This window comes from Vitis vinifera, chromosome 12 (assembly GCF_030704535.1).
Source record: "Vitis vinifera cultivar Pinot Noir 40024 chromosome 12, ASM3070453v1".
Classification (NCBI taxonomy): domain Eukaryota; kingdom Viridiplantae; phylum Streptophyta; class Magnoliopsida; order Vitales; family Vitaceae; genus Vitis; species Vitis vinifera.
In genome coordinates, this window is record NC_081816.1 from 8,208,858 (window position 1) to 8,231,949 (window position 23,092).

The 23,092-nt window shown below is 34.2% G+C and overlaps 4 protein-coding genes across 5 annotated transcripts; 2 read left to right on the plus strand and 2 right to left on the minus strand.

Moving 5' to 3' along the window:
- Positions 1 to 54: 54 nt before the first annotated feature.
- On the minus strand, positions 55 to 3,805 carry LOC100252899 (frataxin, mitochondrial). The gene is made up of 5 exons (XM_002277055.4): positions 3,479 to 3,805; positions 2,831 to 2,903; positions 2,492 to 2,539; positions 2,305 to 2,399; positions 55 to 362 (listed from the first exon to the last, which is right to left on the minus strand). Exons 1-5 carry the CDS (start codon positions 3,724 to 3,726, stop codon positions 233 to 235), a joined length of 594 nt encoding a protein of 197 aa, XP_002277091.1. The 5' UTR covers positions 3,727 to 3,805; the 3' UTR covers positions 55 to 232.
- Positions 3,806 to 7,046: 3,241 nt separating this feature from the next.
- On the plus strand, positions 7,047 to 12,467 carry LOC100257895 (uncharacterized). The gene is made up of 5 exons (XM_002272849.5): positions 7,047 to 7,287; positions 8,849 to 9,292; positions 9,398 to 10,592; positions 10,721 to 10,867; positions 11,568 to 12,467. The coding sequence occupies exons 2-5, from the start codon at positions 9,242 to 9,244 to the stop codon at positions 12,191 to 12,193; spliced, it is 2,019 nt and encodes a 672-aa protein (XP_002272885.1). The 5' UTR covers positions 7,047 to 7,287; positions 8,849 to 9,241; the 3' UTR covers positions 12,194 to 12,467.
- A 684-nt stretch (positions 12,468 to 13,151) lies between these two features.
- On the minus strand, positions 13,152 to 16,481 carry LOC100263170 (universal stress protein PHOS32). Of its 2 annotated transcripts, none has more exons than XM_002277015.4 (3): positions 15,178 to 16,481; positions 13,932 to 13,976; positions 13,152 to 13,394 (listed from the first exon to the last, which is right to left on the minus strand). In XM_002277015.4, exons 1-2 carry the CDS (start codon positions 15,917 to 15,919, stop codon positions 13,969 to 13,971), a joined length of 750 nt encoding a protein of 249 aa, XP_002277051.1. In that variant the 5' UTR covers positions 15,920 to 16,481; the 3' UTR covers positions 13,152 to 13,394; positions 13,932 to 13,968. The 2 variants fall into 2 exon arrangements, with proteins under 2 accessions (XP_002277051.1, XP_003633322.1); XM_003633274.4 differs by having other exon boundaries at positions 13,152 to 13,420; positions 15,178 to 16,149.
- LOC100263032 (uncharacterized) lies at positions 16,231 to 21,353 on the plus strand. Its single transcript, XM_019223645.2, has 4 exons — positions 16,231 to 18,069; positions 18,893 to 19,101; positions 20,098 to 20,205; positions 20,524 to 21,353. Exons 1-4 carry the CDS (start codon positions 17,778 to 17,780, stop codon positions 21,220 to 21,222), a joined length of 1,308 nt encoding a protein of 435 aa, XP_019079190.1. The 5' UTR covers positions 16,231 to 17,777; the 3' UTR covers positions 21,223 to 21,353.
- Positions 21,354 to 23,092: the final 1,739 nt, after the last annotated feature.

The following is a 23,092-nucleotide window of genomic DNA, read 5'->3' on the forward strand; positions in this document are numbered from 1 at the left end:
CAAACATTTCAAACATCATCCTTGACTTTGGTCTTCTAAAAAAGAAGCCAAGTATTCAACGCTCATAAATTAGGCCCATTGCATTCAGGAAAATGGAAATTATAATGTAATACTTTATTCAGAAAATGGACTTAAATATAAATATAAAGCAGTTACGGAGCAACAAAATCTTTTACCAACAAAACTTCCCAGTAGAAATTTTCCAAGGTGTGTCACAGCATTTGTAACAAATTTAGGAAAGGCTGATGGGTGTACCACATAGTTTCTCCAGCTCTGTTTCTAGGAGTTTGGATAAATTTGCCTTGGTCCGCCTATAAACCCAAGCTTGAGCACTCTGATCCCAATCGAATCTGGAGGGACCGCTGCATGGGAAAACATTATCACTTTCAGAATGTTTTATAAGACAAAAAAAATATAGGATAAATTTCAGTCTCTTGTAAAGCTAATGCTAGCACTGCAGAGTGAAACCGTGCAAAGAAGTATGAAGCATGGGGCGAATAAATTCCTGAAGATCGCAGTTGGCCTTGATCAATGTTTGACAGAAAGCACAAAGGCATTTCTAGGTGAGGAGGCACCACCTGTGACAATATTGTCATGTCAAGGCCCACCTACATAGGATGCTCTAAGAGTTTGAAAACTTTAGGAGGGATTTTTCTTTCTTTCTATTTTTTTTTTTTCCCCCCGAGGGGCAAAAAAACCCTAAGAGGGGTGGGGTGCCGATATCACCACAAAATCCCTGCAGGCATGGGAGGCAAAATGGATGCTCCACATCAGCTAAATGAAATCCTTTTAGGAAGTGATTGTGGTTAAGAAGATTATTGCCCCCTGTTTGGACTGAGTTCTTGGAAGCCAAAGGCGGTCTTTTCAAGTGCAATAAGAGCTTCTACTAAGGTTAGAAAGTTTAGTGAATCTGCTTTGTGCTTCCAAAAGAGCTTAACGGGGAAATAAGGAAGAAGTTCCTGGTCATGAAAGTCCTTTTTTAAGCTTGCGTGGAAAGTTATTTTGTATTTGATGGAACTTTCATAAAACTTTCATAATATCAAAATAGCCCTTCAAATCATGGCCTTAATCGTAGTTTCTACATCTTGCCAAAAACGAACATAAAAAAGCTTATGCTAAACAAGGTTCTATCTTACGCAGGATCCAATGAGATCTTACATCATCCAGCTTTAATTCCACCTCAGACCCCATAACCAAAACTCAAAACCCTATGCCAATTATGATTGCTATCTACCTACTCTCCACTTATCCCATAAATTTCTCAACAACCAAGTTTATGGCTACAAATTTTTCAAAAATCTATGCTGCCTCAATGATATCATTCTTTATTGAAACATGTCAGGCAGACGCAGGGCTCAACGAACATGGTGTGTGACCTAAGTTCAGGACACAACCCAAATGTTTCACTACAATTCCCATTAAAGTACCATCCACTTCCCACTTCTCCCATAAAATTTGCAACCCTGGGACAGCCAAGTTTGTGGTATTGGGATGCAAATCTTAAAAAATCTAGGATCATTCTATATGTGAAATATGTTAGGCAGCTGCAGGGCTCACAAATTAAGAAAATATAAAGAATGGAAAACATGGTGTGACTAAAAATTCTTGACAAATTTCACTTATTTCAAAAGACAGATATACTCGTAATTCTAGCAAAATGCAGAAACAGATCTAGGGGATTAACATAACAAAATATGCTAATACATAATTGGCAACCATCATATTATTAAGAAAATGCCAAAAAGGTTGCTTCTAATAGGAGCCTTTTTTCCGCTTGATGAAACTTTCATAGTATCAAAGTTGCACCTTAAAATCATGGCCTCAATTTCAGCCTCTAATTTTAACTAAAAACTGGATTAAAAATTATGCCAAACAAGCCTTATCCTATGTGAGATCAGATCTGGTCTCACATCACCACCTTCAATTCCATTTTAGACCTACAGCCTAAACCCTAGATCCTATATTTCAAGCCAACTGCAACCCCTATTTACCCACTTCTCATTCCTCCCAGAAAATTTGAACGCAGGAACAACCAAGTTTCTAGCATTGCTGCAAATCTTTAAAAGAGAAAAAACATGTTGCCCCAGTAATAGCATTCCTTAGTAACATGTTAGATAGTTTTAGATCTCAAACAAATTAAGAAAATCCTACGAATGGAAAACACTCTGTGAATAAAGTTCTCAACAGAACCCAACTATTTTAGAGGACAGATATTCATAGTATTAGAAAAATGCAGAAAAAATCTTGGGAGACTAACATGACAAAATATGCTACACATAACTGAATAATCAGCAAGTTTTTTACCTCACAGGAGAGGACAACCAAATTTGTCTATTAGGCGTTTGTTTGTTCAACACATAGGTCCCTAAAGTCCCGAGCTTCAGGGTCAGGACCTGGTTCTGCAAACCCACAATATCCAGATTATGTTGGAACAAATATAATAAAGTTCAAAACAATCAACAAATTCTCCACATTGATTAATCTTTCTTACCCCATAGTCTATGTCGAATCCATCAATTTGGACACAATCACCATATTCCTGTCAAGCATCAGAGAAAACCAATATAGATTGAAACCAGAGCAGCATAAAGAACAAAAGCAACATACATATGACAAGAGAACCATACATCCTTTTATGTTAGGTCATGAAAACTACATCAATAGGACTTACGTGCATCAAAAAATAATTTTTATGAATCTCATAGAGAGATGACAGAATTTTGATAGACAACCCATTAATCACCATATCCTACCTGATAAACCAAGTGTTGAACTAGACATAATCGCACACAAAATTGTCAACAATTTAAACCAAATTAGCAATAGTTACCTCAAATTTCTCCTGCAGGTCTTGTATAGTAGAGTCAGCAACTTTGTGAAATTCATCCTCCTGCAGTAAAGAACTGTAATCACATTAATCATTAGTAAAATCAGTCCAGCTCACTACTTCCAAACTAATACATCGAAAGAAACAAAAGTTAACCATATTGGACCTCAAAAAAATCGAAGTTTCGAAGAAAATTTTGTCCAACAATACGCATAAATAATTTCACAAAATCCTAAGGCAGCATTTGCCTGGGCGGAATTTGGCGTTTGCCTACACGGATTGGTTACCCTAGCAACTCAAATTCCATGAAATTCAAAATTCTCATGTTTACTCCGGAAATGATCCTCGCATTTGGCGTCCATAAAAATTTAAATTTAATTCAAATTCAAAGCAACCAAACGCAGCTTAACCTGAACTTCCTCTACAAACCCTAACCCTCGTTTTGTAGGAAATGCAAGAAAAAGGGAAAAGATAAACTCATTAAAAAAAAAAAAAAAGACCGAATCCAACTCTTCATCCTCCCCCTTAACCGCTTAATTCAATTTTATTTTTTTTTCATAACAAATTTTTCTTTCCTTTGCGTTTGGATTCTCAGCAACCAAACAAACTACAAACAATAAAAAAACAGAAAAATTTATAAACAATACGAACCTGTAATCAATGGCGGCCGGGCCTTGAGAATCGTCCTCCAGATCCAAAGTGCGAGAACAGAAACTTCTAGAAGCAACTGAGAGAAAAGATCTGAGATTGATCTTGGCGAGATCAGAAGGTCTAGACGCTTCTAGAAGAAAAACATATGGCCTAACGCTTAAAGAAGAAGAAGAAGAAGAAGAAGAAAGCTTCAAAGCTCTCGAAAGCCTTCTCAGAAAAAGCAACTTGGAAGAAGAAGCAGAAGCCATTTTACTTTTGGAGGCACCCGCCTTCAGCTTCGCTTCAGAAATCTGCTTTCATGTCAACTGAACGGGGCCGGTTCAGAACAGGCCCTATGTGAAGCCCAGGTCTGGACTCTGGCCCAATTCTAAAAAGCGGACCTGGTCCACCCCATTAGGCTGAGCTCTCCGATTTTTTTCCGATCTATGTATATGGCAAATTTTTTTCTTACCGTAAGACGGCTTCTCAAAAATACTTTCCGGTCAGAAATTCAAATACGAAAAGTAATTTTTTAGATTATTCAATAAAATAGTTTTTTTTTAAATATTTTTTATTTTTTCAATTATTACTTAAAATGATTTATAAAAATATTTAAAATCATTTTAAATTTGTCCTAAAAAAATCTGTATTTATAATTAATTTTAATAAAGAATTTTATAACATATTTTGTAAGTTAAAACTATTTGTTTATTATAAAAAAAACCAAAACAAATTTTTTTTGGATCAATGATTTCTCTTTATATTTTTAAATAAATTATTAAAATGGATAAAAAAAAATCTCATATTTATAAATCTAACCTCTCTCTTTTTTTTTTTCTTGAAAAATAGCTTATTTTTATATAAATGTTCCTCAACATATTTATATTTTTAAAAAAAAAAAATTATTTTTACAAGAAAAATATAAAGGCATTTTTGTCCAAAATGGGTATGATTTACAATTAAGAGAAAAAACCGTAAAATGTTAGAATTTATAAAATGGAGACAATTTCATCCTTTAAATCAAATAACTTACATATTTTTGTCTGAAAAAAACAAAATGACACGTGAATTTCTAAATCATGTGCTAAGTGCCAAATATCATGAAGGCTAATTTTAATTTTAATCAATTGTAATCCACTCTCATCATAAGAGGATAAAAAAAAATCAGTTTTCTAATTAATTTTAAAAAAGTTGTTTTCAAGAAACATATTCTATATGTTAAAAACTATTTTTTGTTAAAAACAAAACTATTTTCAAAAACAAAATTTCAACTAATGATTTCTCATCCTATTTTTTTCTTTTGAAAATATGATGATGCTTGTGAATTTTTAAATCATGTGCTAAATTCTAAATATGGTCTGTTAGGACCATAATTGAAGCGGACACTATGGGTCTTATACTTGCAAACTTGTATTGGATTCCAGTATTTACTTTAAAATATATATATATATATATGAAACTTCTTTTATACTTGCAAATATTTAGAAATTGTTTGATAACTTAAAATTTAATAAAAAAAAAATTTATTTATTAATAATATTTATGATTAAAATATCTAAAATAAATAAATAAATAAATAATTTATATTACATTATTTAATATATAAAAATTTATATATATTAAATAATGCATATATTAGTATTATTTTATAATATATTTTATAAATATTTTTAGTTCTTCTTTTTTAATCGTAAATTTAATTTTCTTAATCAAATATTTATTTTGCAAAATGAGTAATATAAAAACTTTTAAAAATTAATAATTAAAATAAATTTATGATACCTGTAAATTCTTAATTAATTTCTATTAAAATAAATTGAAGTCGTCAACAGAATAATTATATAAAAGAAAACTAAAAATTGAATGTTGACTGAAATTTCCATAATTTATTGATTAAAACCCATGTGTCATGCACTAATTAATTTGAGTAAAATATGAGAAATTTAGCATACATGAAGTCAAAAACCTTATAATTATTTAGAAATTAAACAATATTTATTTATATTGGGGATGTTTTTTTTAGTTTTATTGAGATATTAAGAGTCTGTTTGATCATGTGATTTAAAAACAATTTTCTATTTTTTAAAACAGAAAATTATTTTTAAAATTTTTTAACATTGTTTGGTCATTGTTATTTGAAAACAATTTTTAAAAATAAATTGAAATACAAAACAATTTTTAAAGAATAAGTACATGACGTTTTCAAATATGTTTAAAAACAAAAGGAAAACATGAGTCGGTATTACCTTGTTTTATAAAACTTATTTTAAAATATTGTTTTTAAGTTAAAAAATAAATTTCAGAAATAAGTTTCAGGAAACATAATCAAATAAGTTATAAAGTTAAAATTAAAAAATAATTTTTAAAAGATAACATTGATGTTATAAAATTACTTGGTGTTTGTTTTTTTGGTTAAATAAAAAAAGTTATTTGACTAAAAACAATTGTTGATATATCCGCCAACATAATTAATTTTTGCATTTACTTATAAAAGAAATTAGAGTAATTATTTGTATTTTTTAAAATAATAATTATTACATTTTTAATAACTTTAATTAAATAAATAAAAAATATATGTTTCTCTTATTTGTTTGGGTTCTTCACTTCTCCAAAATAATGATAAATGCTTTTAGTATTTAAAAAACCCTTCCAAAAGAAGCTCTTCCAAACAATACTTAAATAATTTATTTTAAATATTACTCGAATAACAACCAAAAAAATTATTAATTAAAAAAAAACATTTGACTTCTTAAATTCCTTTTAAAAAATTACTCAAATAATTAGAAATTTTTTTATTAAATTAAAAAAAAAATGGTCTCTAAAAAAATGAACCCAAATAGAACCTCTAGATTACTAGAAAGATCTTGTTTGGAGAGCTTTATACTACCAAATTTATTTTTAAAAATTAATATAAAAATCAAGAAAATATTACTTTTCATATGCAAAAAGATATTTAATAATTAATGAATCTTCTAAATGAATTTTTAAATAAAACCAAAAATTGTGTCATTGACTTCAATTTTTAGACAAACCCAAACTCAAAAACCTATTGGGACAAAAAAAAAAATCAAATACTTCATAATTATTTATGAAATTTAAAAAATCTACATAATAATAATTCAAAATATGACTAGAAATGTGGAAAATATTTAATATATTTATTTTTAAATTAGAAAAATGTTTTGCTTTGTAGGTAAAGAAAATGTGTTGGAAGATGCTAATTAGTGATTAATGCATCTAATCAATATGATTAGATGCCTTTGGGCTCCAAAATTCTTGTAGTTGTAAAGCTAAAATTCTTAAAAGGGACATTCCACCCAATGAAAACTCATCATTAAAGGCCTTAAAATCTTAATAAATAAATAAATAAATAAATAAAAATAAAAAGCCCATTCAAATGGGTGGTGTGAAAAGGAAGATGTTCGTGGACGCAAAACATTTCCAGAAAAAAAAAAAATCCAAAAAGCAATTCTTTATCTTTTACCCTTTTGATTGACGATTTAAAATTATGGGAATCAATTCAATTTATTTTTATAATATTTGGTAATAACAACGATGATGAATATATATATATATATATATATTTTTTTTTTCTCTCTTTTTTTTCTTTTTTGATAAATTTTTGGAAATAATATTTACGATAAAATCAGGGCCATTGATTTCTCTATAAAATAAGCGGCCACCGACCCAGCATTTCTCAAGGTGTGTATTTGCCCTCCGTCTCAAAAATCACTTTCTGGGTTTTGTTCGCGTGGGTAATAGAGGGCCTTCTTCTCCGGCAATAGAGGGTCTTCTTCTCCGGCCACCTCCCACAATCTGGCTAGAGAGAGGTTTGATCTCTGTTTTTGCATTGATTTTTTTTTCCTCGTGTTTTTGTTTTGTTGTTTACGTTTTCCATGATTTCGTTTGTTTGATTTAGTTTTGGGTTCTGGGTTATTGTTGTTTATGTCCATCAATTTAATCTTTTTATATGATCTCATATGTTGATTTGTGTATTTATTTATTTATTTTGAATGGATTATTGGGTCATTAGGTTGTTTTTGTTTATGCCGTCAATTCAATCTTGACTATGATTTCATATAGAAACTCCGAAACTATGTGAATTAGTGTACCTAATTTTTTATTAGGTTATTGTTATTCATACCCATTAATTCAATCTTGACTATGATTCCATGTAGAAACTCTGAGAATATGTGGGTTTGTATATATATTTTTTGTTTGTTTGATTGTTCATATGTGGGTATATTGGATAGATTTTGAAACTTGAATGAATTATTGGGTTATGGGCTTATTGTTATTCGTGTCCATTAATTCAATCTTGACTATGATCCCATATAGAAGTTCTTGGCATATATGGATTTGTGCATGTATTATTTGATTATTTGATTGCTTGTATGTGGTGTATATCGGGTTGGTCTTGAAACTTGAATGAATAAGACTGGTATATTGCTAAGGTGGAATCAATCCTTTGGCTGGTGTGCATAATCAATTTAGAGATTTATAGTCATTTTACCTTTTGTTGAAGCTTTTTAAGGGGTTCAATCTATTTGATAGCATATGAAAAATAGATCTAATATCCAAGGATTTTTTTTTCTCTTTAATAGGATGCCGATTCTTTTTTTCTTTTTTTAATTCTGGGTTGTCATTGTCAATATCAATTAATATTTCCTGAGGGAAAAGGGTGGATTATGAGAATAATGTTTCTGAATGAGTTTGCTGATATGTACAATGACAGTAGCAGTAATTTTTTTGAAAAACTAGGGACTTATTGTCCTGGTTATGTACTAGGCAAACCCATTCCGCAAATCTGATTGGCATGCATAGCACTACATGGATAATTGTTTAGATGCCTCATTATATATAAGTAAATTCTATTTTTTGGTCAATTTTGGAATATAGTTGCAAACATAGTTTCCTGGTAACCATATTGGAAAATACTCTGGGTATTATTTTGGGTGGTGAGAACATTATACAATTTTTTTGTTGATTAAATTTTGATTGTCTTTTAGATATAGGAAATAGGTTTCACCTTTTGGGAATTGTGGTATATATGTCTTTTATTCTTCTAATGTCATCTAAGTTATACAATGATATAGCCAAGGAAGGTTTACTTAATTATGAGCATCATTATCTATTAACATGCAGATGTTGCTTTTCCTAATTTTATTTGTGATTGGAACAAACCGAGACCAATGTTTGCATAAAAAGGGTTGTTGGTGGTCGAGAATTGGAAACCAGCTAGAGCAGATAACAATGTTTCTTTTGCATTGATTTTGAAACTATGAATTGGTTGAATGTGGGAATTGAAATAATTAGTTACTTTATTCTCTCTGTTGTTCCCTGTATAAGCTCTCGACTTAGATTTACTACTTGGGTTTTTTTATATATCAGGCCAGCATCTCTTGTTCATGTTTGGGATCCGGTTGTCCTAATTGACGAAGATTCTCTTTCACTCTGGCCGCTGCAACAAAGTCAAACTCTTCTCGCACCTCTAAGTGGGTGTGGGGTAGTGATGACGGAGTGATTTTGCTTTATGTTTTGCGGAGATCAAGGTCATCACACATCTGGAGATTGTGCCGTGTTTCAGAGGGCTTGTCTGTTGACTATGGCTAAGGGTCACCATTGGCTAAGTCAGAGGAAGCTTGATCATAGTTTGTGACTGAATCCTAGCAAAAGTAGATTATTTCAGGCTTCTGGACATCAAGGAGAAGAATAGTTAGTTATCAATAGCGTTATGTAACAAAAAAAAGGTCATGTGAGTGAAGCTTTGGTCGGCATACCATAATGGTTAGGTTTTCATGCTTCCATGTTAATAATCACACCCACAAGTCAAAGGTAAGACAAGTGCTATCAGTTTGTTGATGTTTAAATTTGTTAAGAGAGTAGTCTGTTGCCTTTTTCTGAGTCTGTAATCTGTATCACTTTTACTTTCTCTATCAGAAAGCAGTTCAACCATCTGTTGAAGCCATATACAAGAAGTTGCAAGATTCTTCCCAGATTCAAGCCCTTACTCATTCTGCTAAATCTATGAGCTTAGACTCATTATCTTTGAACATGCACAGAGATACTGAAATCAATGACAGTGCGAAGCATGTTACAAGTTCTGAGCGTTGCTGGAAATCTGAAGAAATGAATGGAAAACTTAATAGTGAGAGTGGTATAGAGGTTCATCAGACTGGGCATCTTAAGAAAAGTCAGTCTCTAGGAAGTGGATTGGACCGGGGCTCTGGTGGCATTGACACTGAGGATGAGACGGATCGAGGATATTCTTGTGATGATTCTCATGGCCACAATGGTTTGGTCATTCCAGTTGGCAGGAAGGATCCAGGAATAAGCCCAACTAATAATGAATCAATTTTCTCGATTGAGGATTCCCAGCATCTAGATAAAGTTGAAAATGAAAATTCCGATACCCAGGTGTCTGGTGAGTGTGCCATTGGCTCCGGAGACCATACACCTCGTAACCCACCAGTGATGGTCAAATCATGTTCTTTGCCCAACATTGGTGCTCATATACCCACTTCTGAAGGATACTCCCCTACATACTTAGTTCCACACTCTAGATCTTCAGAGGACCTCATTGTCCTAGATATGGGGCAGAAAGAGAATGTAGTTCATGATGTTGAAATCCAGGTAATAAGGGATGAAGAAAGAGATGATAATGTATTTAAAACTGAGAAGAATATTTGTGAAAGTCCTGTGGAGGATGGTTGTGATTTCTATGGTTATGTTAATTCAGCAAAAGACTGGATAATGCCGGCTGTTGATGAGGAAAACATGGAGAAAAGCATTCAAGGCGAATCCTCATTCAGCCAGTGGGATGATTTGCCTAATAAGGAATTCATGATCAATCGTATCAGGGAATGGGTTACTGATCTTCAGCATTTCAGCCCTTTGGAAGAAACAAATGAATTACCCGATTCTGATCGCAAGGTAAATAAAGGTTCCAGTAGTTTGACTGCTGCAAAATTGGATGAAAAGTTTACTCCTGGCATGGAAGCAGCAAAAAGATATATCTCTTCTTTGACCGCCACAGCTACCACAGCTCAGCTAGCAAATCACGGGTTGGTTGTGATCCCATTCCTTAGTGCTTTCGTGAGCTTGAAGGTGCTTAATTTGTCAGGAAACGCCATAGGTTTGCGTCGATGACAACTTAACTTCCTTTTTTTTTACTAGTTATTTGTGTTTATTCCTTTTGCATGTACTGTAACATTGGGTTGGTTGGCTATTTGTATATGTAATCTCTCTGCAAAACTTTTCCAGTGAGGATAACTGCTGGTTCACTTCCTAGAGGTCTTCATATGCTGAATCTTTCTAAAAACAAAATCACCATGATTGAAGGTTTGCGTGAATTGACTCGACTTCGCATACTGGATCTGAGCTACAACCGTATATTCAGAATTGCACATGGTATGGGCACATGCTGACTATTTTGCATGGTTGATTTTCCTAAAATGTTTGTTTCTCAGATTAACTTTCCAGTTTAATCTCTTACATGACATTGTAGCAATACATGCTTTTCATAATGCTGCGTAATATGCTGTATGTTTATCAACTTTGGAGGTTGTCCATTACACTAGACTCTGCATTTTACATTTGTTATAGCCTTTTCGAAGTAGCTCTGTGTTAATGCCTTTGGTTTGCTACAAGCCTACAACCAGCTAATTGTTTTTGCATGGTATGCCGGGTGTATCAAGTACAGAAATTGTTGTCTGCGATATTATTCTAGATTGCATTTTTTGTTTTTATATAGCCTTTCTGAATGGATTTTTAGAATCGTCTCTTGTTTGCTTCAGATCAATTGTTTTTGTTCTTTTCTTTTCCATAAACATTGGGTTCATGTCCATATGGACAAAACAAAAGAAGTTGACAAAGCATCCCATAATGAAAATGATCTGAAAATCTTCTGGTTGTGCAAAGCTTGTTTGAGTTTTTGGCTATGTTGTTGAATTGCTAGGGCTCTCGAGTCTTAATTTGTTTGTTTCAAATACATTTTTTTTCTCTTAATTTTATCATACTGTTACACCTCCAACTCCAAATTGATGGGCTTGCCTAATCTCATCAAATACTTGTCACTGACATATTTCTTGTTTTCTTAAAATTTTTGAAGGTCTTGCTTCTTGTTCCTCTCTAAAGGAGTTATACCTAGCTGGAAACAAAATTAGTGAGGTGGAAGGTCTTCATCGTCTCCTGAAACTGAACATACTGGATCTGCGCTACAACAAAATCTCCACAGCCAAATGCCTTGGCCAACTTGCAGCTAACTACAATTCCTTGCAAGCCATCAGCTTGGAAGGAAACCCAGCCCAGAAAAATGTAGGAGATGAACAACTAAAGAAATGTCTACAAGGCCTTCTTCCACATCTGGCATACTATAACCGGCAGACTATTAAAGTTAGCACTCTGAAGGATACAGCAGACCGATCAGTTCGATTAGGCATGAGCGCCCACCAGTTTGATCGTGGCCTTAGATCAGAACATAAGTCTGTGCGGAAGGGTAGCCATGGTGTAGCTTCTAACAAGCCCTCATCTTCAGCAACACATGGCCGTAAAGCAGCGGTTTCTCCAAAACGGTCCAAGAACAGGCATGTGCGCCTGCCTCCACCACCAACTGGAACAAAAGCAACAGCCCATCATCGGCCTCATCATCTTGATTTTGCCAACCATTTTCTGGGCTTTAAGCCAGATTCCTTCATGCGAAGGAGCCGAAGTGAGGGGACTCTAGGAGCTCTCTGAGCCCAGTTCTCATGCCATACAGTCTGATTAGTGATTACTCTCTGGATTCTGGTTTATGTGGGTTTTCTATCAGCACTATTTATCCTTTTTTAGACACTTAATGTGGGAGTGTGGTTTGTTGGAGACATTTTAGTTTTTTTATAGTTGCATTAGATTTGCAGACACTGCATGAACCATGGGCAGTATCCTCAGCCCTGTTTGCTAATGTCTTATCTGGTGATTATGATTCGAGTTTCATGAATTTTCAGATTCAGAATTAAGTCTTTAAACCTTATGCCCTATAGTTTGCCAGAGTTTCCTATTTACTCTCTTGAAAAGTTGACCTCTTATAAAATTTAATAAGTTGCTTAGCGTTGAATTTTAAAAATTCATCAACAATGTTTTTTTTTAAATAAATTTTTAAGATAATAATAATAAAAATAAATTTTATATGTCAAAATCTAAATGATAAATGAGACAAAATTTTGAAATAATAACAAGAAATTTTATATATTTATCTAAAAAATGAAGAAGCATCTGATATAATTATAATTTGTTATTTTTTAAAAATAAATGTTATTATATAAGATAATATAAATTGTAAAAATATCAAATAAGTTAGATTCAAAAAATTTAATCTAAACATAACTCAAAAATTAAAAATAATTATCTAAATTTAACTCAAACCCTTGATAAATTTCAGATGAGCCAGGCCAATTGGGTAAAAAAATCCCTTAGATGAGGGTCCACCAATGACTTAAAATCATCAATACAATCCATAGCTTTAGTTGCTTTTGCCACCATTGGAATCTGCCAATTCTTTGAAGTTACTTGCTCATAAAATTTAAAACCGTCCTTTTTGGATTGGATTTGTGTTTGGGGCCACACTGAAAATTCAATCCAGGCGACTTTGTCAATGGGCAGACCTACTATTTCTCCACATTCTACGGAGTAAAAATGGTAAAGAAAGAAGATGGGATCCACTCGAGAAAGAACTTCAACACTATAGAAACTTTTGAAAGAACACAGGATACAACCCAACACTACATATACGAGAAAAGGGCAGTTCAAAAGGAAACATAGAAGAGAGAGATCTGGTAAGAAACAACACCACCACTGTTCTATTTTTTTTTTTTTACAAAAGGCATGAATTAATTCCCTCACATTCTGAGACGACTTCTTCACTTCCCCTGCAGCCTTTACATTTTCATCGCCTTGCTTTCTGCAATAAAAACGGAAACTCGGATGCTGCATCAGTATTAATCAGTAAACCATAACACCAAATGACATTTAGCTGATACTGCACATGAGAATATATAAATGGTGAAGAATGTGAAACATGAAACATGATGCCAAGAATCTAGACATGGAACCTATTAACTTCTCTAGTCCAAAACAACCATTTAAACCCTGATGGAATAAGAGTGTGCAAGGTTTTGGATAACTTCTAGCACGGATAAAATCAAAATTGATCTTCTATTTCCCCCTTTTTTTTCCTTTCCCCATGTGTGTAGGAAAGCTTTGATACCTGCCTTGCAAAATGTTTAGTCTTTTAGAGGACCCATGTAGGAACAAGGAGATGGGACTTCTAATATCATGGAAAAAAAAACTGAGATATGAATGCAGAGAAAGGATCTGCTACTTAAGCTATCTTTCCATGCTTCTAGTAAAAATCAGTGAGTTATCATTCTAACAGAAGCTCTAAACAATAAGAAACAAGGGGCACAAAAGATTATGGGTATGGAAATTTATTTATCACCTGAACTTGAGGACAATGCCAATCTGCTAAGCACTTGTTAATCATCTGTTAACAAAGAGAGATATCATGAATTAGACAAGGAACAGTTCCATTTCGAGTAGTCAAATAAAATTTTACTATTTGAAGTAAAAATTAGTCTTTAAACCCTAAAAGAACAATGCATATTTTGGCCTTTTTAATGTGTCTCTACAATATGAACTATCTTTTATTAGTGAAGGATTATTTCTTTTTTTACTTTAAATGACAAAATCCATGGTTAATTAGACAACAAGCTCTTACACCGGATCAATAGGTGATAATGAAGAGAAAAGGGAAAGGGAAACGAAATAACATCTTATTTTAGTGAGGACCGGTCCACCGACCTCACTAAACATGGGAAAAACGTACACAGACAAACTAAATTCTAAGAGCATCACTCAAAAGAAAATGAATTAAATAAACTTCTCACATTAGGAATTGTATTGAAGTGACAATACCACAGTCCAGACCTTTCCAAAACAATATCAAGTCTTCCTAAACAGACCCAATAAATGAATTGCTACACAATACATGAGTGCATAACCTTTTCCTAAACCGCAAAAAATCAGAACATTCCCTTAAACTGTCAGACAGGCCGTGCTTTCCTAAATTTTAAAAATTGATCCACTCAAATGTATGTTTTCCGAAGTCCTAATCATCCCTCTCCAGTTTTCAGTCATACCAAATTTCAAATGTTCCTCCTTGTAGAGTAAGGGAATACAACTTCCAAAATTAATCAATAACTCATATATTCAGTTATGAAACATGCAAACCACATATCCTTTCGTCTCCATAGCAACCAAAACGAACATTGTTGATTGTTTACATACCGTTTGGTTGAAAAGAAAAAACCTTCGCTCAACCAGGCCTAATACAACTACTTGGATCAGTTGAAGCAACCTACTCTTGAACCCCAAACAGGGAAAATCACAAGTTTCAAAGTTTTCTGCTCATTTCTTTCTTGGGTTTTCTCATGAACCAAACAGACCAGGATCACTCACCACCATTAGATCAAACACATCATTCATGAGTAACTACCATAATTAATCCTCATAACATGTAAACAACAACAGTAAAACACAATCAAGCAATTGAACTGTAGAACGGTACCCATCCAAAATTTGCTATCAATCATCTAATTCGAAGTGAAACCGAAATATCAGATAAAAAACAAAGTCATGCCTATAAACATGAATGCCAATTTCAACCAAAACAACAAAGCTCAAACCTTTCTGCTCATCGGAGGCGTCGTGGTACTCCTGCTCCTCTTCCGGCACTGGGTGAAGTTCCACCTCCTCCCCTAATACCGCCTTGCCCGCCACACCGCCGGGGGATTCAGCACCGGCACCACCGTCCTTCTCATCGGGATACCGAACCACAACCACTGGACACACACAGTGGTGCACACAGTAATCGCTGACACTCCCCAGCCGTCCCTTGCTAGTTCGCTTGGATGCTCCGAACCCTCGGCTCCCCATAATCACGGCGCTGAGCCCCAGCCGCTCAACCTCCAAGCAGAGCCGCTCCTTCATGTCGTGGTCTTTGACTATATGGATCTTGAAGGGGATCTGAGCCTCGACCAACGGCTGCGCCAGATCGGAGGCTTTGGTCGTGGTGAAAGTGTCGAAATCGTCCTCGAGCTTCTGCTGGGACTCCTCGGTGCTGTTATCAGTGTCCACGGCGAGGTCAATGGAGCCCCAATCCGCGCCGTAGAGGACGCTCGTGGGCCGGACGTGGAGGAGGATCACCGCGTCACCGGGACGCAGGTAGTGCTGCACCGCCCATTTCACCGCATAGGCGCTCTCGTCGCTCAGGTCCACCGCGATTGCTATCCTCCGGTTGGCCCCCGCCGTGGGCGTGTTCGACGACGACAAAGGAAACCGCGGGGACGACGGCTGCACGTGGATCGCCTTCACCGGCGGCAGCGTCGACGGTCGGTCCGGCTCCATCTGCGATTGCTTCGGGTTCATTCCGGAAAACAGTAATTCCAACTATTCCTAAAGGATCTTATCGTCTTTTCCACGTTCCGATCGGTGAGACTATCCACAAGCCTACAACTCCGACTCTTCCAGAGAAGGTATACGGGGGTTTTAGAGAGAGAAAATGGGTTTTACAGACAACGAGGAAAGGGGCAGAACGGGAAATCAAAGATTTTGTTTTGACTGCGATGGGAACAAAGACACTCGTATTAGCGTGACGAGCGGTGAGACCATGGGCAAACCATTTGAACTATTTCAATAACTTTAATTGGACCACGTGTCATTTCCCTATTGGGAGCCTTCCTGTCCCGACATACATATTTTTCAATGTTATCTACCATTTATTAGGATAACATAAAAAAAATAAAAAATAAAAAATAAATTTTAATAAATTGATTTTAGTTTCTTCTTCCGCACCGTCCAACAAATTTGCCAATACTTTATTACGTAAAATTGATTAGTTTTTGACATCCCATCTCTAAATATTTAGGCCATGAAATTACTCCTTCATACATACCACCTTTGTGGTCAATCTCTAATCCAACTTCTACCTTTAAGCCTAATCTTTGATTTGAACTCTACCCACTATTAGCATAATGAAATTAGAACTAACAAGATTAGAAAATAATATTTTTTTGAGAATAAACCCGATTTATTGCTGCTGGGTGAGCATCAACATTAGGCCCAGACCTTGGGAAATTTCCAAGGCTTTAATGAGTTTTGTTTTGTTATGTGCTGGTTGGTGCCTGGTGGCACATGGGTCAAGGTTTCGGTTCGGATAGTGCCTTTCTTTTGATAGAACTAATACACCTATTGTACTTTATTAGAAATTAATGCCCAACCCAACTCTCGATTTCAAAGTAATAATCTTTATATTTTGGGATAAAATAATTTGAGCTTTTACGCCTTTGACCTTGGATTAGACCATTTCTTACTCCATAGGTTCAGACACACGTATTGGATCAAAACCATTTCCAAACGTATTTTCCAACTAAGAAAATAATTTCTAACTTTTCATAATATTAATTAAATAGATTTTTAACTTTTAAGAAACCAATCTAAATACCGTGTTTTTTACTATACACAAAGAAAAACTTTTTTAGTATCTTCGTATAAGATTAAATCCTTAATTAGAGGATTAAAAAGTTTAAAATTTTCTATTATATAACAGTATTAATTAGCATTTGGGTGTTTCTATTCAAAATGTATAAAATAAAATTCTTATATAGGAGGGTTTCATTGATTAACTATTTTAATAAAACTTATGATTTGTTCAAAGAATCTCTCGAGATTTGAGCAATTGTAAATGATATAAATAGTAAATATGTTTTATTTTATATAAATTCAAAATAATTTTTTTTATAAAATGTAATATTTTGATGATATTTGTATTAGGTTTTTTAAGTTTTGATGAATTATAGAGATAAATACCTAATTTTATTTTTTTATATTTTTACGTTTAAAAATGAAAATAGGAAACCGATTTTGAATATTTTAAAAATAAAAATATAAAGTAAAAAATAGAAGGACACTGAAATGATAGTTAAATTATTATTACGACCTTTTTTATTTTTAAAAAGTATAGTTTTGGACCGTGATTCTTTTTCACTGTCTACGTGGCAAAATAATAGGTGGTACGCAAACCCACCGGAGGGATTATCACCGGAGAGGATCCAAACTCATCACTATAAAAGCCCAAACCCTTGAAAATTCAAAAAAAATCTATTTCCGCCAAAATGGAACCAAATCTCCATCTTCTCTCATCGCGCTCTGTCCCAACCCTAGATTCTGAATCTGCATTCTGCAATCAATCCAAACCCTAGCTCCGGAAAGGACAGCTTTTTGAAGAATGGAGAAAGGCCTGATATCGGTGGATCGGTGGAGCGATCACAGCCAGGTCTACTTCCTCACGCATCTCCACTCCGATCACACCCAGTGCTTGTCCTCTTCGTGGACCAAGGGGCCTCTTTTCTGCTCTCGCCTCACCGCGAAGCTCTTTCCCTTCAAATTTCCTAATTTCAACCTCTCTCTGCTTCGAATTCTTGAAATTGGGTCTTGGCACTCCGTTTCTCTGGTTTCGCCTTCCTCCGGATCGGAAACTACTGTTGATGTCATGGCCATTGACGCTCACCATTGCCCTGGTCCGTCAGTTTTTTGGATTTAGGGTTGTAATAGCATTAATTGTTTGATTTATATATATATATATATTGCTGTTGTTTTTGCTTGTACGTTGAATTTGTTTTGCTTTGCTTTACATCAGATATATATGCTTATGCTGTTTTTTGCATTACATTTTCAACTTGAAAAATCAGAAAAAAATTACCAATGTAGAGAAACAGAGCAATGTCTAGTGGACTTTATACTGAACTGTGACTCCTTGCTTTCGTAATTTGGTTTTGTGATTTTCGGTATGGAAGGGTCTGAAGTGGAGCAATAGCGGCACACCTTAATCGTGTCCTGGATTTTGGTTCTCAATTTTTACTTAGAATTCAATAGTAACTGTCCATTTCATGAAATTGTGGCTGAAGCATCTTTTAAGCAATGCCATTTTATTAAATGGAGGGATAAATATTATTGAGTATGTTTTGAATGTTCAGATTGGTTTAGTTTGGAACTTTAATTGTGAAATTCTGCATCTACTTTGATACCGCTTTTATGAATTTGAGATTTATGGAATTTAAGTTTAATTTCATGCAAAACCCAACCTCAATTTCTTTCATACGATTGGTGTCTCCAAAGTATGTTTACTTCTGCAGTTGAGATCAAATTTACCAGGGACAATACCATGAAGACAATGACTTAATTGATTATTGTAATCATTTTTTTCTATATCAAGAACTCCTGTCCTTCTCAATTGTCATTTTGTTGCTTTGGATTTTCCCTACCAATGTGCTTGGCTACTTAGCCCATTATATTCAATGTTGTAACATTATTATCAATTATGCATGGTTTTTTATCTGACAGGTGCTGTTATGTACTTGTTTCGTGGTGATTTTGGTTGCATGCTTTTTACTGGTGATTTCCGTTGGGAGGCAACTAATGAGAGGGCCAAGATAGGAAGGACCATGCTCCTCCATGCTCTTGAGGGAGATAGAGTTAACATTCTTTACTTGGATAATACCTACTGTAATCCATCATTTTCTTTTCCTTCTCGAGAAGCTGCTGCTCAGCAGGTGCACTTCTACATTTCTTGCAGAGGTTCTGGAATTTCCCTTGATAATTTACGCATGGTTTACTGTTGCAAGTAATAAATAATCTTCTGATCTATATTCTGATAAAATCTATGTATGCTAGTTTAATTTGCATATTTCTAATGCAAACAATTCTACGGCTCATAGTGTCACATAGAGTGTACAAGTTTTTGGAGCTTTTTAGTCATATTGTTGTAGCCCTTTATATAATTTCAATAATACTATGAAAAACAGGGTGCTAGCATTCTGAAATTTCAAGCTTGGATGATTCATGAGGAGTAATTAGTGATCTGGAGGCATGCTTCAGAATTGGTTTTGAGTTATTTCTTTACTTGATTTGGTACTGATATAAGAGGCCAAATTATTGTACATTTTATTGAACAAAAAAAAAACTTGTAGAAGGATTTGAGGACTTGGTGGGATAAAGGTTGGTCTGTGAGGATGGAAAAGTTTTAAGTTCTCTTGGGAAAGGAGAAAATAAGAATGACGTGAGCATATAGGAGGACAAGGAAACTATATATATGCTTTCTGTAAAATAAAATAAAGGTGAAGATAATTCTCCTCAAAGTAATCAAGAGAAGGGCAGGTGACCTAAGCTAGAGGATAATAATAAATGGGGTTCATTGAACGAGGATATTTCCAAAACAGTCTCTACTTGAAAATTTGTGGAAAAGGACAAAATTAAGGAACGTAAAGAGAAATGGAAATGAATGATAATAACTATTGGATCTCTTTGTTATGTTATATATTGCATACAGAATAGAAATAAGGAATTGCTTGTTCCTCATCTAGATAGAATATACTAAATCTAAAAAAAATTATTTCATGTCTGTTCTTATCTTTCCTGAAAAAAAGAGAAACTAAAGTTTGTTCCAGTACACAAATTTATGTTAGGATTGTGTATTAAATTTATGATCTCAGCAGCAATTACTTTATTTAGAAGCTTTATCTTACTGGTTTTGGCTTAACTGATTGCAGGTCGTTGATATCATTGCATCCCATCCTAAACATGATATCATCATTGGGATTGACACTTTGGGAAAGGAAGATCTTTTACTTTACATTTCACGATCTTTAAAAGTAAAGGTTTGTTCATATCCCGGTATTAATAAGGAACACTTAAGCTTCTTACTTCTGGATCACCATAGTGTTTTTTTATAGTAGTGGGCATGTGCAGTTGAGTGGCAATCACTGCTTGGTCTATTGAAAGCACAGAAAATAGATTATCTTGACCATCAAGCTGTTGCATTCATCTGACCATGTTTAGAAAATAGAGCAACAAACTATCTCAGAAAATAAACTGCATTTAGTGGATTGTTAACACAACAATTTTTTGTTGTTATTTTCTATATTCTTCAAAATCAGCCATTCACTTGATTTTCCTTGTTTTTTGTTCCTTTGAAGATTTGGGTATGGCCAGAACGCTTGCAAACTATGCATCTTCTTGGATTCCATGATATCTTCACAACCAAAACTTCTCTTACTAGGATAAGAGCTGTTCCTCGTTACAGTTTTAGCATCAACACTCTTGAGGGACTAAATACAGTGCGCCCAACCATTGGAATCATGCCATCTGGTCTTCCATGGGTTGTGAAACCGTCAGAAGGAAATGACAATCCCGCCGGTCCTCCTTCAATTTCTCACCATTGTGGAAACAAACGAATAATAAATGGAGGGCCCCGTGCTGAAATAAATAAGAAGGGAAAATTGAGGTCTGTGGTAAGGTTTCATCAATACATTTATTCGGTTCCCTATTCTGAGCACTCTTGCTTTCCTGAGATAGAGGACTTTATTAAGCTTGTTCAGCCAATCAACATTAAAGGTATTGTGTCTTCATCATTTTGCTATATTGAGCCTCTTTATTATTTTGGTGGACTTTGCGGAGTAAACCCGTCATCACAGAGGCTACCTCGTAAGTCTGAAAGGAGAGAAAAATATGAGAATATTGAAGCTAAGACCAAATCTAATTCTGGAAGCAGTAACTTTACCGATGCTGAAAACAGGAAAAGAAAGATTGATTTTTTAGGCAGCCATTTGAGGAGGGTGAGCATACTGAGACGAGCACAACGTGGTGTAAAAATTGTGGAGAATGATAGCCCATGATTAAACGAGTTGAATATTCATGTTATATTAGCTTGCAATCGTATGAGAGTTGTATATTCTACTTGGACCTGAGAAATGACGCATAAAATTCCGGAATTCACCTGAAATCGAAATGCCCAATTTTTTCGTCACCCTGAACTTGAATTTTATTGCTCAAACTACTATGTAGTGACTCTCATTTCAGGTTGAGGTGTGAAATGTAGGCAGGTTGATGTCACAAATATGAGAAACAAAAATAAATTGCAGGTGCGTTTTCCTTGACCTGTCTACTTTTTTCTTTTACTTTGTTTTATAACTTTTAGGGCCCAATTACATAATTTTCAGTCACCAGGCTGTGGTGATGAAGAAGAAGACACTTCTACGGGGTCTCTTTCAACTTTTTGCTCAAATCTGAGGCTGAGATGGCAAGAAAGCGTGTTGATGATGGAACTGAGGTAATGGGTAAGCCTCTCATCCTTATCCTCTTCATTTGAAGTCTTATTACACCTTTGTTATACCCCTTGTCCATTTCAGAATCGAGCGCATAAGAAAATGAGTACCTGGGCCCGGAGGCCCAGAGGCCCATGCCAATTGGATGGTTGGGAAAATTTGAGCCCATAGAATCTCTATATCTGGCATAGGAAGAGATACAAATCTTAGAATTTCATTTTTCAATGGGATGATATTTGTGGATAACATATCCTTGGATATCACGTTGGTTTGTATGAGGATTAAAAAATAGAATGGAATGCATACTGATCCCAATGTTTGTTATTAAAAAAGTATGATAATTTAAATATTATTTGGAAATTATTATATCATTTATCATTTAGTAAGTAATTTTTATTTCTTTATTAATAATATTCATAAATAAAATATTTAAAAATTAGAAATAAAATGTTATATTATGTTAAATATATATAAATAATACATATATTAATATTTATGTTTTATTATTATTTTTTTTTTATTCTTTTGTTTTTTGAACTATGATTTAATTTTTCAATCAATTTGTCCTTTGTTTTCTAAAATGAGTAATATAAAAAATTGAAATAAAAATTGAGAGGGATATGGATATCCCACGTCTCAAATAGGGATTAATATTATTCCACCTCTATAAAAAGGAGGCGGAATAATATATCTTATTATCTATCCTCTCGCATGGTCCTTTGCCATCATCTCATCCAAAAATGCCATCAACCAGAAGAAACAAAAGCCAGCCCAGCCCAGCCGACATCCACCCATGTGTCCTCACGTCATGCTTGCCCAATGCTGAGCAGAGCACGCACTGCTGTATCTCACCTGGATTCAGTTTGCAGCCCAAATTATAATTTACCATGAAGCCGAGGTAGAAGCTACCTATATAGGTGGGGTGGTTAGGCTTTAATGTTCGGGGTCCCTCCACGTGAGAAATAATATATTTTTCACAATACTTTTTGAAATAAATATGTTTGAATTATTTTTTAAAATAAAAATATTTATTATATAAAATAAATCTTAGGATTTGATTTCTCCTTTTATATTATAATTAAACTTTATTTTTATATTATTTTCTTTTGTATTCTGTCATACCAAGCACTTCATAAATGCGCTAAGAGTACACTGCGTCAGATCTTTTTCTTCCTTTCTTATCTGCTAGGAGTAAGCGAATAGATGAGTTCATATTTAAAGATTGATAATATGAACTCAATTTTATAATACGGGGGATTATCCTGTTGCTTTCAGCCAAATATCTCATATTATTTAGTTCAATACCAGCAATAGGCAGTCTATTTATTGTAGCAACAAAATTAATGGTGAGATTAAATGCCGTGTGAACTTTATTGTCCCTTCCAGCCTTTAAAGTGGAAATATATTTATTAACTGAAAAAGACTTGGGTACAGTTTTTAA